Source organism: Crinia signifera, chromosome 2 (genome assembly GCF_055691185.1).
Source record: "Crinia signifera chromosome 2, ASM5569118v1, whole genome shotgun sequence".
NCBI lineage: Eukaryota > Metazoa > Chordata > Amphibia > Anura > Myobatrachidae > Crinia > Crinia signifera.
The window spans coordinates 323383802-323401924 of NC_139218.1; the positions used below are offsets into that span (position 1 = coordinate 323383802).

General features: G+C 44.3%; 1 protein-coding gene across 3 annotated transcripts in view; it reads right to left on the minus strand.

Moving 5' to 3' along the window:
• Positions 1-17557, minus strand: part of TIMELESS (timeless circadian regulator) — an 84395-nt gene extending 66838 nt beyond the window's left edge. The window contains exons 1-7 of one of the 3 annotated variants that reach the window (XM_083169223.1): positions 17365-17549; positions 14659-14770; positions 10746-10799; positions 10501-10637; positions 5676-5829; positions 5410-5524; positions 927-989 (exon numbers count right to left, since the gene is read on the minus strand). In XM_083169223.1, the coding sequence (XP_083025349.1) occupies positions 927-989; positions 5410-5524; positions 5676-5829; positions 10501-10597 (429 nt within the window). In that variant the 5' untranslated portion in view covers positions 10598-10637; positions 10746-10799; positions 14659-14770; positions 17365-17549. Of the gene's footprint in view, positions 1-926; positions 990-5409; positions 5525-5675; positions 5830-10500; positions 10638-10745; positions 10800-14658; positions 14771-17364 lie in introns of all 3 variants that reach the window. The other 2 variants (XM_083169224.1, XM_083169222.1) reach the window with 2 other exon arrangements.
• Between the last annotated feature and the right edge of the window lie 566 nt (positions 17558-18123).

The following is an 18123-nucleotide window of genomic DNA, read 5'->3' on the forward strand; positions in this document are numbered from 1 at the left end:
GAGTACCGGTCTACATGATAATATAATATAACACACAGACACAGTGCCTTGCAAAACTATTTACACCCCTTTGTCTTTTTACTTATTTTGTTACATTAAAAAAAAAAAATTAAATAGTTTGTAATCTGAATTTCATGTAATGGATCTGCACAAAATAGTCTAAGTTGGTGAAGTGAAATGAGAAAAATATATACAAAAAAATATATCATTGAAGATTTATATAACAAATGCATACCCCTGATGAAGTCTCGTAATGAGACGAAACGTGTCTGGTAGGAACCTACTGTGTGGTCTAAGCTGTGCCTTATGTTGGAATTGATGTTTACCTCCTGATGAAGGTCCCAAGTGGATGGAAACGTTGAGTATCACAACTATTTTTCTTCCAATGTATAATCATTATTGAATACACAGCTGATTTTAAATTGCATTTAAAAAAACTTGACAGTGCGTCCATTTTTTAGATAGATATACACACACGCAGACATATATATCCTTGATAAAGAGGAAACATTGGATTGTGGGGTATTAATTATTTGCACATAAAGTTGGTTATTTATGTCTTCAGAGTTCCGCTGATTCAAAAACTGCCAAAGATGGTGCACTTGCCGGACTCTGTTCAGCATTCAAATCATCAGACAAACTGTTTCAGGAGTTTATTTCCTATCCTCAGGCTAGACAAAAAGCCTGAGGACGGGAAATAAACTCCTGAAACGTTGCTAACTTTAAAAGCGTTTGTCTGAGGATTTGAATGCTGAACAGAGTCCGGCGAGTGCAGCACCTTTGGCGGTTTATATATTGTTATGTGAACCCCGGCAAGTGAAATCACGGGTTGTGTGCCTGCGCACTACAATATATATTATACACACATACATACACTATTATAACATCTATTATACCTTTAGCATAAAAATAAAACCACCACTTACCATCTGTAGTAAATCATACAGCTTTTCACTCAAGACTACAAAGAGTCTCTCATTTGCAAATGCCTAAAAAAAAGAAAAACAGAATTTCACAAATGGAATATATAAGCGTTTTTTGGGTTCTTATCTGTAAAATACTTTTTTTGTAGACCAAGGTGGATGCTGGGATAGTGGGTATTCCAGGGCTGTAGGACCGGGCACCAAGGAGTTAAAACTGCTTTGGGACAGTGCAGCGCGTAGCTCCGCCCACCTAATATCCCTTCCAGTCCTCAGAGACCAGTTTTAACAAGCCGAGGATTAGGAATGGGAGAGAAGAACCACTCAACAGAAAAAGAACCTTACAACAGTGTATAAACTGGAACCATTAACTAATATAAATGCTAAGCTGGAGCGTATGGGCTGAAGTGAAAGTGTCAAAACGATAGAATTTGATAAATGTGTTAGCAAAAGACCACGTAGCTGCCCAACAAATGCTCTCTGCCGAGAAGACCGCACACAGGGCCCAAGAAGTCCCCACGGACCTCTTGTATTGCGCCCGGACTGAATGAGGCTACCCCGCCAACAGGTACGTTTGTTGTATTGTGAACCTCAGCCAACGGGCTAAACTACATTTGGAAGCAGGCCAACCAAGTTTTCTGCTACAAATAGGACAAAAAAGGAGTCAGATTTTTTAATTGTCTCCATTCTGGAAATGTAAAGTTGTAAGGCCCGGACAACACTCAATGTGTAGTCTGTTTCAGAAGTAGAGGGAAGAGTTGTTGAATAAACTGGGACCACAATTTCTTGGTTAACTTGGAACCTGGAGACCACCTTCGGAATACAGTAGTGTCTGGTACACAGAACTGCTCTATCTTCATGAAATATCAATGAAGGTGATCTGCACGAGAGATCCAAGACCCTATGCACTGAAGCTATTGCCATTACGATAAGTGTTTTAATTGTAAACTAAGAAAACCTTACAGACTCCAAAAGGAGGCTTAGTCAAACAACTTAGAACCATTGAAAGGTCCCAAGGGTTTGCATGTGAGCAAATTGGAGGTTGGAAGTGTAGAGCTCCTTGTAAGCAGGTGTGAATTGTAGATGAAGTGACTATCTTCCGTTGAAAGAGAACAGAGAGAGACGACACCTGAACCTTCAATGAAGCGTGGCTAAGACCCAGCTTAAGGCCAGATTGCAAAAAGGACAACTCTAGACAACCTGTATGTTCTAGGGTTACATTTCTTAGGTATTTTTGTCAAATACGATAGTAAACCCGCGCTGAAGACCGTTTTCTAGCTGCCAGCATATTCTTGATGACTGAGGGTAAAAACCCTTTCCTCAAGACCGACCACTCAATACACATCCCATCAAAGCTAGCCTGCCTAGGTCTGGGGGGCAGCAGGGGCCTTGAGGTATGAGGTCAGGACAAAGGGGCAGGGGAAACTGAGGAGCCGGGACAGCTGTAAAAGGTCAGGGTACCACAACATTCTCTTAATTTGGGGCAACCATCATGCTCACTCATTCCCGCTTGAGGTGTCGGAGAAGAAGCTGGAGGAGTGGTAACTGAGGGAAGGCATAAACCTTCTGAAATGGCCAAGGGGCTGAGAGGGCATTGACTAGGCAAGCCTGGGGATCTCTCCTTCTAGACTCGTACAGTTTCTTGTTGTGTCAGGAGGTGCACAGGTACTGGTGGTGCTCAGGTGATGGAGAAGCTGGCTGTGCCCCTGTGCAGGACGCTCCGCTATGCAACGTCGCCCTCCCCTCCTCCGTCGGCACCGGGCAGAGGGAAAGCCGCTCAGTGTGTATGCACTGAGCGGCTTTCCCCGCAGCAATGATAGTGATCATCGCTGTCCATAAACGCTGGGCGTAGTCGCCCAGTGTGTATGGACCTTTAAGCTCACAGCTAGTTTGTTTTTAAAGGTGTCTCAGTTACAAACACAACTGTTCTAAAGCACTGAGGAAAACAGATGATAAGCTATAATAAATAATTATTTTATATTCGCTGTGATGCTTACGCCGTTAAATATGGTTTCTAATGTAAAACCATTCAAATGACTAGTCACACCAAGGCTCAATGTTATGGTTTATGATTTGCATTGACCAGCATTTAGTTTAAGGTCAATAACAAAAACGACACAATATCACCCTACATTTTAATACTAAGAGCTATGTGCTTTTAATCAAACTTGGCATCATGAACCGCTGTTAGCTCTCCTTTTTATCAACACCAAAAAGCTGGAAGGACAGACGCTCAGGAGTGAGGCCAGGGGTGGCTCATCTCACCCTTTTAGACTAATTAGTCACTAATCCAGATACAGAACACTACAGTGTACACTAGATGCCAGAGCCTACATCTCAATGTTTCTTACTCATCCAGAGAGCTGAAAAAAGGGAGATGTGTCATCCACAGAAGCCAAGCAGAACATCTGCTGTGGTAAATGACAAATACTCACAAGTGAATAACAAAAAGTACCTATGATAAGTACACATTTTACTCAGTTTTTATTTTATATTATTGTCAACAGCCCATCAAAATGACAGCACAACATGACACAGTAATGTCAGCATCAGCCGCAGTGCATGCACAACAATTGAACTGCTGTCAGGCGCCATCTAACTGGGCAAACCTGCAACACAATTGACTCCCCCCCCTCCTCCTTCCTCCCCCCCCCCCCTTGAGGTAAGGAGCATTATTAGCATTTAATCATATAGGATTTATTAAACCTAAAAATGCTTACAAGTTTCTGTTACTACATCACTCTAAGAGAACAGTGTATATTTATAAAACAGGTAGGTCCTTCAATTATACTACTGCTGGTGCTCCAAGGATTTAATCACACCTTAAGAAACGAGAAGAATATGCTCACTTTAGGTCCATTTAAAACGTACAAAGATTTATATTTGGAAGGGGGTGCGTCCTAGCTGACATCTGTATTGGAGTGTAAAAAATAAGCAGCGGCAGATGGGTGTTTGTAGCTGTATTTGCCAGATGGCGGGGCAGGAAGCACTGCTAAATTTGAAAACATATTTTGAAAAGACTGGTCGGACGCTGATTGGCTGAGAGAATTCAGCCAATCAGCATCCAGCCAGTCTTTCCAAAATATTTTTTTCAAATTCAGCAGTGCTTCCCACCCTGTTGCCTGGCAAATAACACTGCAAGCTCCCAGCTGCCACGACACCGCTGACCGGACAGCTTCACCACTGGCACACACCTATGGATCGGAACGACAAATCGCGGGTGTTAAAAAGCACCCACAATTTGCCACTGGTGGACCGACTCGATAGATTTAATGTGCAGCATGTTCGACCTCCCCACTCTGACCCGATGCGCACAGGACTGCGCATCGGGTCAGAGGGGATGTCAAAACATATCCAATTTGGACACCGAGTTGTATTAACATCTCGGCTGCTGAAGTAAAGGAGTGAAAACCTCCCCCTCTCCAGTGATCCCTGTCACAGCCCTAAGGACATCAACCTAAAGCTGATGCGTGGTGTCTCACTGCTTGGCCGGCTCCACTGAGCATGTGTGAGATCTTTCAAGCATGTTTAGATCTCCCATATGGCCCAGCAGCCAGTGGCAACGACAGCAGTAGATGTCACAACTGTCAGTGCCACTGACCCATCTGTGTTATCTTGGCAATAACAGAGCTGATGTCATTTTACATACGTCTCCAAGATAAAAACCCCCAAGGAGGAAGCGACATACAGATGTAACAGGTCTTATCCTTGCTGGCGATCCGTCAGCAGCATGCTGCTGGCGGATCGCCAGCAACACGGTGCCTCTATCTGACTGAGACGCGCGTGCGTCCCCCACGCACGCGCGTCTCAGTATCCGGGCGGCGGGGCGGACGCAATACTGTCCGCCTCCCGCTCGACAGGGCTGGGGGGGACCTCTGGCCACTGTGGGGGGGTGCGGTTGCCCGGTGTGGGCACCGGGCGAGTGAGGGCAGCACCGTCGGAAGGGGACGCGCGCGTTCCGGCATACAGATGGCGGCGGGGCAGGCGATGGCGACGCCATCGCCATCCCCTGCAAAGATGAATCCCGCTACATCTGTATTCTGGTAGTAGGAAAGGAAACCATTTTTGTTATTTTCTTAAAAAGTGTTTTTCCAATAATAGTTTTAGGATGAATACATTTTCTTATTACATTTTAAAACACATGTTCTAGCACAGGCATTTATTGTCTTGTACTACATGGTAGGCCACTTATTAATGATGCTGGACTTTTCGGGACCAAAAAGTGAAATCTAGCTCCTTGTGAACAGAAGACAGCATAAAATTAGCAGTTTACTGAGAAGATGAGCATCACTTAGCTACGATTCCATCCTAAATTAAATGATCACATCTAATTGGATAAACCCCCTTAAACTGAAACAAAAGCTAGACTACTTAGTATAGTGTACGTGAAAACTTACAACTCCATGTGCATCTTCCATGGTGTTCATCTCAATACCGCATATTGTTTGAAATGCTCGTAGATGCGGACAGATATAGCATGCGAGCTCACCTCTTTATAAGCTTGTAGGTAGGACACGACCTGCAAGTAATGGTGGCGAAACGTGGGGTCGTCTGGAACTTTCCCAAAGCATAGAAGTGCTGGTTGAGTTAAATTCACCATTAACCTATAAATATGAGGTGAAGCAGATATTACACAAAAACAAAATGTATACACCGTATGTGTAGAACACATCTTTACATAACAACTTGACTCATTTTACGTAAATATTTGTATAATGTAAATAATAATGACTAGAACCTCACAGTTCAGATTACCTGATAATGGCATCAAAGAGCTGCTTATCATTGCTGTGCTGAATGACTAAATGCACCAGATCATTCTGCAGGATCTGAGCAGCCCCCAGTTGTTGCCGAATATCTCTGGTTTCATCTTCATGTCGCAGGTAACGGATTAAGTCTTTGACACTTTCTAGAAAAGAGAGAAATAAATGAAATCAGTTATATACCTAGCCACCAGCTGATGCATATAGTGGACTTCTTGCCTTTTTTTTTTAATTTGTTTATTGAATTTTTTTAAATGTATAAAGTACAACAGCGGTTCTCAAACTGTGGGTCCTGACCTTCTCATCATGGGGTCGTGACTCCAAGCTGCTGACCATCAGGCTGATGACTTTTCTAATCTCAGTCAGTGATTCAAGGAGTCTGTTAAATCTGCAGAGTTGTCTGTTATTTTAGACTCCTCCCATCATGTTGTGCCTCCACAATGCTGCCATGTATGTGCTGTCTGCTGACTACACATGTGATGTGATGACCTTCTGCAGTAACTTGGTGGTATCCTGTCATTTTTATTGTTTGATGGGGTCCCAGAGCGAAAAAGTTTGAGGACCCCTGAAGTACAACATTTGGCAACGTGGACAGCAAATCAGAAAATATAGAACAGATGTAACAGAAGCCGGTTATTTAACTATTACATTAACAAATCAGCAAAGTTCATATAATCCTGTCCAGAAACAAATTGCACATCTGGAGTGTATAACACACAAAAGACAAACAGAAGAAGGGAGAGGAAAGTGGGGTAAGGGAATATAGGGAGGGAGTACGGTTGGGGCCTCAGCCATTTAGTTTAGCTTCCAACCACGGATACCACGTAGCTGTAAGGTCCTGAATCCGTTACGGTGCCACCCTCAAGTCTTCCATTGACATTATACATATCTATTCGAGCAAACCATTCTTTTATCGTGGATCGCCAGCGTACTGGGATGACTATTGAGGAATTTCAGTAAAGATTTTTTTATAGGTCTGTATTGGTCCAGGGTACAGATTAAGGAGCAGTAGGAACTTCGTTACCAACTATGGACTTAGCAATAGACAGTACTTGATCCCAAAAGGGGCGGAGTAGCCGGCATCCCCACCATATATGTAAAGGGGAGCCTACAGTATCTCTTCATTACACCTCCAGCATGTGTCAGGTACCCCGGGGAACATCTTTGCTATTGTAAGTGGGCATCTATACCAACGTGAAAGTACCTTGAACTGAGTTTGAATCACTGAGTAGCTGGAAGATCTAGCAAATGTAGTCTGAAATATTTTTGCCCAGCTCTCATCCTCTAAATCAATGGGAAGGACAGCGGACTTCTTGCCTTCTTAGTTTTTCTTGTATGTATAATATTACATACATACGATTATATATCTATATAGCAAAACTCATGTATTTATAATAATGAACTGATTATGTAGAACGTGACCTCTAAAATGTAGATATTATCCTAAATGCTTTCACAAATCACATAAAAAACTAAGTAAGACGATAAACTGTACTTGTGAACACAGCAGATAGATTGCTAATTTAAACAAATCTCTCGAGTGTATTTGTCTCTTATTAAAGATAATCAAATCCACATTCCATTAAAATTATTATTAAAAAAAATGCAAATATTAAGAGACTAATTTGATGACTTTATAATCAATAAGGCAGCATAATAGTTCTTATATTTTGAGGAAAATGGAGTGACTTATGACAATTTATTTTCCGTAATTTAGTATTGGATAAACATGGAGCTTGCAAATATTTACCCATATATTGTCTGGGTGTCTGAGTTCTCAATCAGTGCACTGATTAACAAGACCTGGTTCCAGGTGTCCTGTCAGCTTCCCACCATAGTGCGGCACATGTTCATCAGGACTGCTGGATTCCCAATATGTGTAGTCACACAGATTCCTGCTGGGGTACCTCCCGGATTAAGAACACAGGGGCAGATTTATTAAGCTTGGAGAAGAGATAAACTGGAGATAAAGCGGAGAAAAGGTAAAAGGAGATAAAGCACAGCCAATCAACTCCCAACTGTCTTTTTCAAACACAGCTGATTGGCTGGTGCTTTATCTCCTTTTACCGTTTCTCCGCTTTATCTCCAGTTTATCTCTTCTCCAAGCTTAATAAATCTGCCCCTCAGACACTCATACAAAATCTACTAAATAGAGATTAATGGGTGTTTATCCAACATTGATAGTGTTTCCTCTAAGTGGAAGAACTGAGCTGACAGATGCTCTTATCAGGAGGAGGTGAGCGGGCTCTCAGCACGGCGGGGGGTGAAAGTGGCTGGAAGAGCTGACACGCTGCTAAACTCAGAGCAGTGTGTAAGCTCCGTTAGCCACATCCCCCCCTCCCCACCGCGTTGACATGCTGATGGTCTCTACTGAGAATGGCATGTCAGATCTTCTCCCGGTGCACCCCTGCCACCCCAAAATTGTAAGTTGTTTTGGAGATGCCCGCTTGGTTATGCGGGGGGAGTTGGGGCATGGACACTAATTGAACTAAGAAAAGAACTCTAACTCATATATAATGCCGCCCATACACGTCCCGATACGGGCGTGCGTTCCGAGCTTAACTAGCACGCATCAAATCGCATTGCATGCCCTGTGCATGCGATGCGATGAAAACTAAGTACAAAAAGTATGTGCAAGCACATACTTTTTGTACTGTGCGATGAGGTGCCGCGGGAGCGTGCACCTCAAAGCACGCACCGCAGCATGTATGGGCTCCTTAAGAACTATCATCCTGCCTCATTGATTATAAAGTTATAGAATGAGGGTCTTAATATTGTTTTCATTCTTTGGTACTTGTTTCCTAGAACGGCCACAATCGTGAGTGATCGTGGCTCTTAATTAAGGGACACGATCCTCACGATGTGGCCGATTTTTTACAATTTTTTTCATTTGATTGACAGAAATCGGGTCAATCGGTCGGTCGCGACCAATTAAAATCGGCCGCGATGCGACCGACCGATTGACCCGATTTTTCCATAGACTTCAATGTTAAAAAATCTTTTAACATTGAAATCGGTCGGTCTTGTGCCATTATAATGGCACAAGATGAGATGGACTTGATTAAGTCCATCTCACATAGGGAAAAATGATAAAAAAGGTGAAATGGGCCAATATGACCCATTTCACATTTTTTATGTGCCCGCCATGACCCCACGATAGACGTGAACCCGAAGCGTGGCGAGCGCAGCGAGCCCGCGAGGGGCGGCGGTGCGCGTCCTCCGACCTTTTCATTCCCCTACTATCCACTAGGGCGTGGAGTGAGAATATAATAGTGTGGCGAGCGCAGCGAGCCACCGAGCCCGAAGCGTGGCGAGCGCAGCGAGCCCCGCGAGGGGACGCGAGGGGACGCGTATACCTGTGAAGTTAGACGCGTCCGCTCGCCACGCTTCGGGCTCGGTGGCTCGCTGCGCTCGCCACACTATTATATTCTCACTCCACGCCCTAGTGGATAGTAGGGGAATGAAAAGGTCGGAGGACGTGCACCGCCGCCCCTCGCGGGCTCGCTGCGCTCGCCACGCTTCGGGTTCACGTCTATCGTGGGGTCTACCACACTTATTAACATTTGGGGGGGCAATTTAAACAAATCTGTTGAAAAAAAAAAAAAATCGGGTGAAAAATCGGTCGATCGGATCGGTCGCATCGTATGCGACCAAATCGCATGCGATGCGATCGATCCGATTTTTTATCTTACGACCACAACGATCTAAATCGTTGTGGCCGTTCTAGGAAACAAGTACCCATTCTTTTAATAGTAATTCATTTTTTGATGGTTATCTTTATTAAAATTATGATTGGGCAGCGCTTCTTTCTGGTCTCTATTGTTTTAGATGTCCACAATTGCCTCAACATTGGAAGCTGCAATACAATCAGCAATTATTTTAATTGATTAAAAGATTCAGATCAGTGCTTAGGTCTTTGTAGTTTGTTTGTACTTGTGACCACCACTTGCTACCACTTTTACACCAAAATTGCTGGGTCGCACCAGGGTTTTTGGACTCGGCTCCAACCCGGAAGTTGTCCCCTTTTACACCATGTCCCCATCGGGATAATGCCGGTTGGTGACTCTGGCAAAGGCGGGCCCTGAGACAGCACTTGGAGATGACATCACCAAATGCTAAGAAATCCGCCAGCCGGGACCGCTGCGATGACAACCGACATGCTGGGGGCAAGCCCAGCACCCAGGAAAGGGTGTATATATAGATCAAGTAATATGGAGAGGGCGCTCCGCACTGTGCTGGTTTGCCAAGTAGCTACTATTACAAATTACTGGGGGTAATAACTCCCCCAGTCAAAAACATGGAAAAGACAATAGTGGGTAACAGCTCTAAAACACCAGTATTAAAATGAAATCACATTTAATAAATGACAAACAGAATAAAAACATTGTTATGAATAAAATTGAGGACTATTGAGATAAAAAAATAATAATCAGGTATATTGAATGAGTTATAATATAGGTAGGTGTCCAAGTACCTCAATACGGTATGGGCTCGGGATAGGAGTCCTGGGTCGGATAACCCAGGGATATTTTGGGGGGCCCAATTTACACCAAGCCCAGAGTGGCTTGGTAAAAACCCGGTCAAGGCTCTGGTGTAAAAGGGGTATTAGGCATTAACTGTTGTTAACTGATGATATATAATATAAAGACATGTTATTTTTGCTATATATTGTTAGGGTCACACATTTGAGTTCTTCAGTTTATTCTTTAAATTAAACTACTGTATAAGTTAATATCCTAAACCCCCACTTTTATTTCAAATCAACAAATTGAAGTTAACAAGGCGACACAGGACTTCACTTGCATGTGAGTACTTACCAAAGCAATCAGGTTCTTTGTGGTAAGTGTCCCCCTCTAGGTACCCCAAGGCACTGCAGGTTGCTAATAACTCACAATTCATCATGTACAAGTCCATAAACGTCTGGCCACTTTGAGAAATAACAGGAGGTTTACACCTATTTTGCAGATATACAAATTTAGTCATTAGAAATAATTAATGACTAGGTTATTGCCAAAGCAACTATTTATAGCCAGCAAAAGTGTACAGTCAAACTCGATCTTACCTCACTTAATACATTTCCGGCTTCCTATGAAACATCCTTGGATACTAAGCAGTCCTGCAAATCAGCAAGATAACATTAAACATCAGTACATTGTTATTATTACCGAGGACAATAACTTTTTTTTTTTTTTTTTTTTAACGTATGTTTTATTGAAATAGCCAACAAGAGAGTAACAATAATGCGATTAATAACATGCAGTACAGTATCCACAGAAATATCGGTACATAGTTCACAACCTAAAATATTCCCAGGACAATAACTTTTTAACAAGTACCTCTCACCATGACATTGGGCCAGATGTATCAAGCTTCAAAAAGTGATAAATTGGAGTGATAAACAGCCAGCCAATCAGCATTTAACTGCCATGTTACAGGCTGGGTTTGAAAAATTACAGGTAGGAGCTGATTGGCCGGTTCTTTCTCCCTCTGCATTTTATCACTTTTTGAAGCTTGATACATCTGGCACATTGTCCTAAGCAGAGGGACTAAATGCATGACATTTTACATTTTTTTAAATCACACTGGGCGATTATTCATAGCGTGTATAGACAGCGATAATCGCTATCATCGCTGGGGGGGAAAGCTTTCTCCCTGCCCGGCGCCGACAGCAAGGGGCTTTGCATAGAGCAGTGCTTTGCAAAGCCGTCCTCAAAGCAGCAGATGAGCGGCTTTCCTGGCGATTATATGGGAGCGCGCAACAGTTTGAGCTAAAAGTCGCCCAGTGTGTGTGGGCCTTTAAATATTTTCGGCACAGTTTAATAGATAAACATATATTCAAATGTTTTGGCTGGGGAAGGCGACATGACATCTGTAAAGTTATCTGCTTGAGTGCTCAAACTGGAAGTGGAGAGCCCATTAGTTTGGTCAGGTTTAGTCTGTATGCACTGCTAAACCCGACCAAAACGAGCACGATCAGCTTGAAAAAACAAGCAATCAATTGCATATCGCCCTTACACCACCTGTTGCTTTACATGGGTGGTCGGGCGCAATATGACAATAGAATACGGCAGGGCTTGACAAACCCCGGGCGACAGGTCGCCACGGCAACCAGAATTTCCTGTCTGGCGACTAGATTCTGAGGGGAGTGGCCTGCCGTTTGCTGAGGAGATAGCACGCTGCAGCGCAGTGTGTACAAGTTCCTATCTACGCCGGGAGCAGCCGTGTTAAGTGTCACATGTCCTCTGCATATCTCGGCGATCCGGATCCCCCCTAGTGGGAGCCGCCTGCCTGGCAGCATCTGCAGAAACAGAAAGTGCTCTGTGAGCGTTTCACCTTCAGCCTGTGCTGAGACCCACGGGGGAAGTGAGGATCCCTGGCTGCAGAGGAGGAGATCTCGCTCCACAGAGGGCCATAATCAGTTACCTAGCCAGCAGAGCAGCTCCCTGGCCCCCTGCTAATCATCGGGGGACCCTCTCTGGAGTAGACCAGACGTGTCATGGGACTGTGCAGGCCTGGGGGGATCCGGCACCCGCAGAGATGCACAGGATGGGGGACAGCTGTCAGTAGACTAGTAACCATGTGCAGATCAGGGGATCCCAGCTACCCTATGTGTCCCCAATGTACCAAGCAGGGGATCCCAGCTACCCTATGTATCCCCAATGTACTGATCAGGGAATTCCAGCTACCCTATATGCCCCCAAATGTGCAGATTAGGGAAGCCCGCATCCCCTCTCTCCCGCATAAGGAACCATGCGCCTCAATACTATTAGTATACCATTTTAAACACCTTGGCAATGAGTAGGTTAACCCCTGGCAGACCATGGTAACCGCATAGCAACAAGCATTTACCCCCATACCCTCCAACTTGACCCATTCCATTAGGTACAAAATGGTCTGTTCCTGGACTTCCTTACCAGTGGCAGTTACACCGGTGGGGCTCCAGCTCAGTCCAAAATTCAAAGAGGGGGGTCATATCAACTGTCAGTGAGTCCAGTACAGAGATGTTTGGGGTGGCAGTAGGTGAGGCTCCCCTTTTTGAATATTGGACTGTGCTGCAGCCTCACATCTGCAACTGCCACTCTCAGGGAAGTCCAGCAACAGACCATTTTGTACCTAATGGAATGGGTCATGTTGGAGGGTATGTACCCCTGGCAGAGCATGTTATCCCCAGAGCAATAAGTATTAACCTCTGGCATCAAGCATGAAACCCATAGCAATGAGTATGTAGGTAAGCGGAACTTATGTGGCATAATATGTAATTACGGCATGTGGTATTATATGTAATGAACATATGGTATAATGGACATTACGGCGTGTGGTATATGTAATGGCATTATGATGCACACTGTCATTATTAGTTTATCTGGCTCCTACATTTTCATCCTGGCTCCTAGATTTTAAAGAGATTTGTCAAGCCCTGGAATTCGGACCAAAATATTATAGATTCTTCACTCTTGTCATACCAGATAGACCTACACACTTTGATGATCCACATTTCATGCTTTGGTTCTACCCACTTTGATTTTGGCAGATGGACCACTCACAAAATTCCATCACCACGGTGGCCCTGCCGAAAGTCACACTGTACTGACAGAGCAGAGCTACTGGTTTTTCACTGTCAAACTGAACAGTCAGAGAACAGATCCTTCCAATAGCATAAAAGGAAGGGTGCTATTGCCAACAGTATATAGCGAAGAGAGTAGATTTCCTGTGTCCATTCTCTCCATTTCAGCTGCTGTGTATATTTATCTTTGTATTTGTAAATTATTTAATCAGATTTTTCTGGACCACGCTTTAAAATTTGTGACTAGATGTGTGTCCATCCAGCTTGTGGGCATCACCAGGGCCAATTTACCATGGTAATATAATTTTCCAATCTTTTGCAAAATATTGGCTTTGTAATGATTATTGCATTTAGCAGCTTTGTAAAGTGTGTTTTCCTGATTCTTCCCCCGCATTAGTACCATCTAAAAGGGATTCATTACACAACGGTTACATATTGCTTCAGCCTTTACCATGGGGAATACCCCTTTCTATGCCTGTGGAACCACGTGCTGCATGTTCATAGGTCTCTAAATACTCACATCTATATACATGAAGGTTGACATACATAGGTCGACACCTAAATAAGTTCAACATGGCCAAGGTCGACAGAATCAGAAGGTTGACACAAGCATTAGGTCAGTATTGATAGGTTGTTGGTTATAGCGCTCTGATCCCTGGTATGTGGGGGCACCTTAACTATAACCTTCTATTTACAAGCATTAGGTCGTCAATGGGAAGGTCAAGAGTCAAAAGGTCAATATGAGTTTTCACGTATTATTGTCTGGAATGTCAACATGGAGACAGTCTACTTGTACCACATCCCCTCGTATGGGTCACTATGCTTCGGGCCATAGTGGATGGTAGGGCATGAAATACTGCATGTCGGCCTCACGTCGACCTTTTCACTTCTGATAAAGTCTTTGTGACGAAAACTAATAGGGGCGTGGCCTAGCATCGTTTCTTCAAACAAGATTATCGGGGACACGTTGAGTGTAACTGGCTCCAACAAATAGGTGTTTTTACACCGCCATCCATGCCATCTAACTGCTGTGATTGGAACTGCCAACTCTGGTACGTGATCCAGACCTTTGTATCACTATCATCAATAAATGTATATTTGATTCAATGGGCATTCTGCACTATGGATCCTTTCTATACAATAGATAGATAGATAGATAGATAGATAGATAGGATAGATAGATAGGATAGATAAAGGAGTGGATTGACTTTACATACATTTTAATAAACACAAATGACTAAAACTGGTAAATATTACAAATGTCAAAAAAACACTGCTGCATAAAGATGGTGTTCTCCTTTAACAAAAAAAACTGTGGATTGTCCGTTCCTATGATACCCAACTCGTATCATTACTCAAACTCAAGATCGTATGGATCAGATGAACCAAGTTTATATGGCGATATAATTACCGTATGCCATTTGTAGAAATGAATACAGAGTTCTCCGTCTCTCCTTTACTGTGGTATGCAGTGCTGGCTGCGGTGATGCAAGTCCAGACCACCGTGGGAGGTCATTGAGGTACTGTAAACATGATTTCTGCTTTTAGCCAAACGCGTTACTCGGCATGTACCCTCAATCTTTCCCTTCTGTGTCACCCCTGTCTGTCTAACCCTCCCTTTTTAGAATGTAAGCTCTCACGAGCAGGGCCCTCTCTCCTCATGTGCCTTTCTTAGAATATATAAACCTCTGCGGGATGCAGTTTAAATCCCGGCGGTCGGGATCCCGGCGTTTAAAATCCCGAACGCCGAAATCCCGACACTTTCTCCCCCCGTGGGTGTCCACGACACCCTCGGAGGGAGAATAAATTAGTGTGCCGAGCGTAGCGAGGCACCGAGCCCGCAAGGGGGGGCAATCCACGTCCCCCCCCCCCTTGTCGGGATTTCGGCGTTCGGGATTCCGGCGTCGGGATTTTGAACGCCGGGATCCCGAATCCACCTCTGCCACCCTAATGCTTGCTTCAGAGTCCTGTCCACCGATGCAACTATCCATATTAACCATGTACTTGTCCTAAACTGTCTTGTGCTGTAATTCGTTATGTGTTTTTGCTAATAACTATGCTCTGTAAAGCGCTGTGGAATATGTATGCGCTATATAAGAAACTGTTAATAAATAAATCTCCAAAACTCTAGGGTCCAACGCACAATATAGAGTCCAGGTCTTATTTGGACAAATCCCAAGGTCAGGATCATGGTGCAGTATCACTATAGCATTTTAATGCATCAAGCAGCTTTATCCCCTTTAATAGAGCCGCTTGATGCTGCAAAATGCTTAGACTCAGTTACATGGTGGGAAACAGGATATGTTTCTGGTTGTGCCAATTACACTGATCATAAATAATTTGAGTTGGTCTTGGACCTCCAACTTGAGGCAACCCTGCAAATGTGCAAGGCACCCCAGGATGACTAGGGGCAGTGTCTCGGGAACCACGGTGTGTATAATATTATATATATGCATCAAATTTACTTAACACAGCAACATTTAGCCAGAAAAGAGACTATGGTAGAGTATCGCATACAAACAGTGAAATCTGGTAGTGACATTGTCAAAGGTGTTATTATGGAAATGCATTTACCACTTAGCTACTGTATCTATTAGGGCCAACACCTGCATGTCATTTATTTAGTATATTTAATAGATTGGGAAATGCTTTATATAATTCTTGTGACTCAAACATTTAACTCTTTAGGCCTATACACACTGGGCAATTTACCAAGCTGGTATGGACAGCGATGATGTGTAAATCGCAGGGCTGAAAAATTCCCCTGGCCTGGATAGGGGTGAACAACTTTCCTGAGCAGAACGCTATGGAAAGCCGTCCACCACATCACTCACCTGCTGGTCATACCAGCAGATGAGTGTCGGAGGCCATCGATAATGAAGGAGTGTGCATCAGCACTCACTGCTCAAAAAGTAAAAACAAGCTGCATTCAGCTCAAAATCGCCCAGTGTGTATGTGCCTCAGTAGTAGTACTACAACATCTGAGTGTTCTTTATAGGTTATTGCAGCCCCCAGAATGAGCACTGTACCCAGTGCCAGATTAAGCCTTCGGGGGGCCCGGGGCACTTTAGACAGGGGGGCCCCCTTGCACTTGTCATTACTGGCCGCAAACTGCATGGGGGAATATTACACTGTCAAAACACAGAGTAAAGGCAGAATAAACTTGGTCAATGTGTAACTTCAGGGGATATATATACATATATATATACATATATACACACACACACACACACACACCCACACATACATACTGTACATACTGTACATACATACATACATACATACCACATGAAAAGCCGGTGTTTGTCCCTCTGCACCTTACTCTGTAGGAGACCTCACAGTCCCAGTGCTGCCTCTAATTAAAAACCCTCCCATGACTAGGCTGCTGCTGATGCTGTTAACCATGGGCCTGAGAAGCATGTAATGAGCTCCACCAATCAGAGCTCAGCACAAACGTCTCAGCCTCTGCCCTCTGGTGCAAAGTGTCATGGGACTTAGTCAACTCCCAGTAATGCACTGCACACTTGGCTCCCAATGCTCAGCACCATTAATCATTGTCACATTGGTAGATAGGTGAAGCTGCAGCACTACCCCACTCCCAAGCACAAAACCTTTAGCTAAAAAAAAAAAAATAATAATAATTTTTTTTTGAAAAATACATGCCAACCACAGGGGGCCCCTAGCTAGAGGGGGGCCCAGGGGCACTGACCCCTTGTGCCCCCATTATAATCCGGCCCTGATTGTACCATATACAAGTCTGGTAGCGGGCACCGAAAATGTAGGAGTACAAGGATCTGTAATATATAACAGATAAGAACACAGCCATGTATAAGCCGGACAGTGGGCAGCGGAGGATGACGGGAGAAGTAGCAGTACAGGTAGTAGAGCAGTTTGCTGAGGGCACGGACATCTCAGCCCGGTCTCTGCAGACCCCAGACTGCTCACAGACCTGTCCCTGCTGCTGCAGTAACTGTGTAACCCCCGAGCTGTCACATTCCCTCCCGCACTGCACACCCCCATACACACCGGCTTACGGGAGCCCTTACACTGCATGGTACTTATGGGAGATGTGGGTAACAGAGCAATGAGCAAGCGTTCACCCAGCACCGGCACTTACCGATGTATCTGTCTCATCACTCGCCTCCGGTTAGCATGTTTGTTAGCAGTCCGCAACCAGTGCAGGGAAACTTTCCCGCCCGCGCCTCTCTCTACACCGTGACCCAGTCACCGCCGGCGCCTCCTGCAGCGGCATCTAGTGACGGAGAGAGGGTAATACCACCTCACATACTTTTTACTGTAATAGTCGAATTTCTGTCAGTGCAGTGAAGTGTAGTTAGTTATTAGCTCGCTCTTCGAGAAGCTGTAGTGCAGGGGTAGGCAAGTAGTTTTTAATGGAGTCCGGATAGTTCAAATTATTTTGATCGAGGTCCACAAAATCAAATATTTATATTGTAATTAATAACAAGTTTTTATTTTGGTGCTGAAACATACTACAAGAAGAAAGATGGATGCTGTGGCCTCTCTGCATCATTACAGCACGACTACTATGCTACTGTAGCACTGCGGCCAGTGGCGTAATTAGCATACAGCAACCCCCGCAGTGGCTTGGAGGAGCCTGGGGTCTGCAGGGCGCTCTCCCTGACTTGCCTTCAGTTCTCTGCTGCTGTGCAGGATAAGAGAGGGCACTGGGGTCACGGAGCTGCACTGATTTATTTCTTCTGTATGCAGTCCCGTCCTCCCGAGTCCTCTCAGGTCTGCTAGAGCTCACACAGTCACAGTCACACACTGGATTAAGGGATAGTCTGTAAACTACTTTCCACTTTACAAGTGTATTCATACACTCTTGATTACACTTGTATAGCGGCAAGTAGTTTGC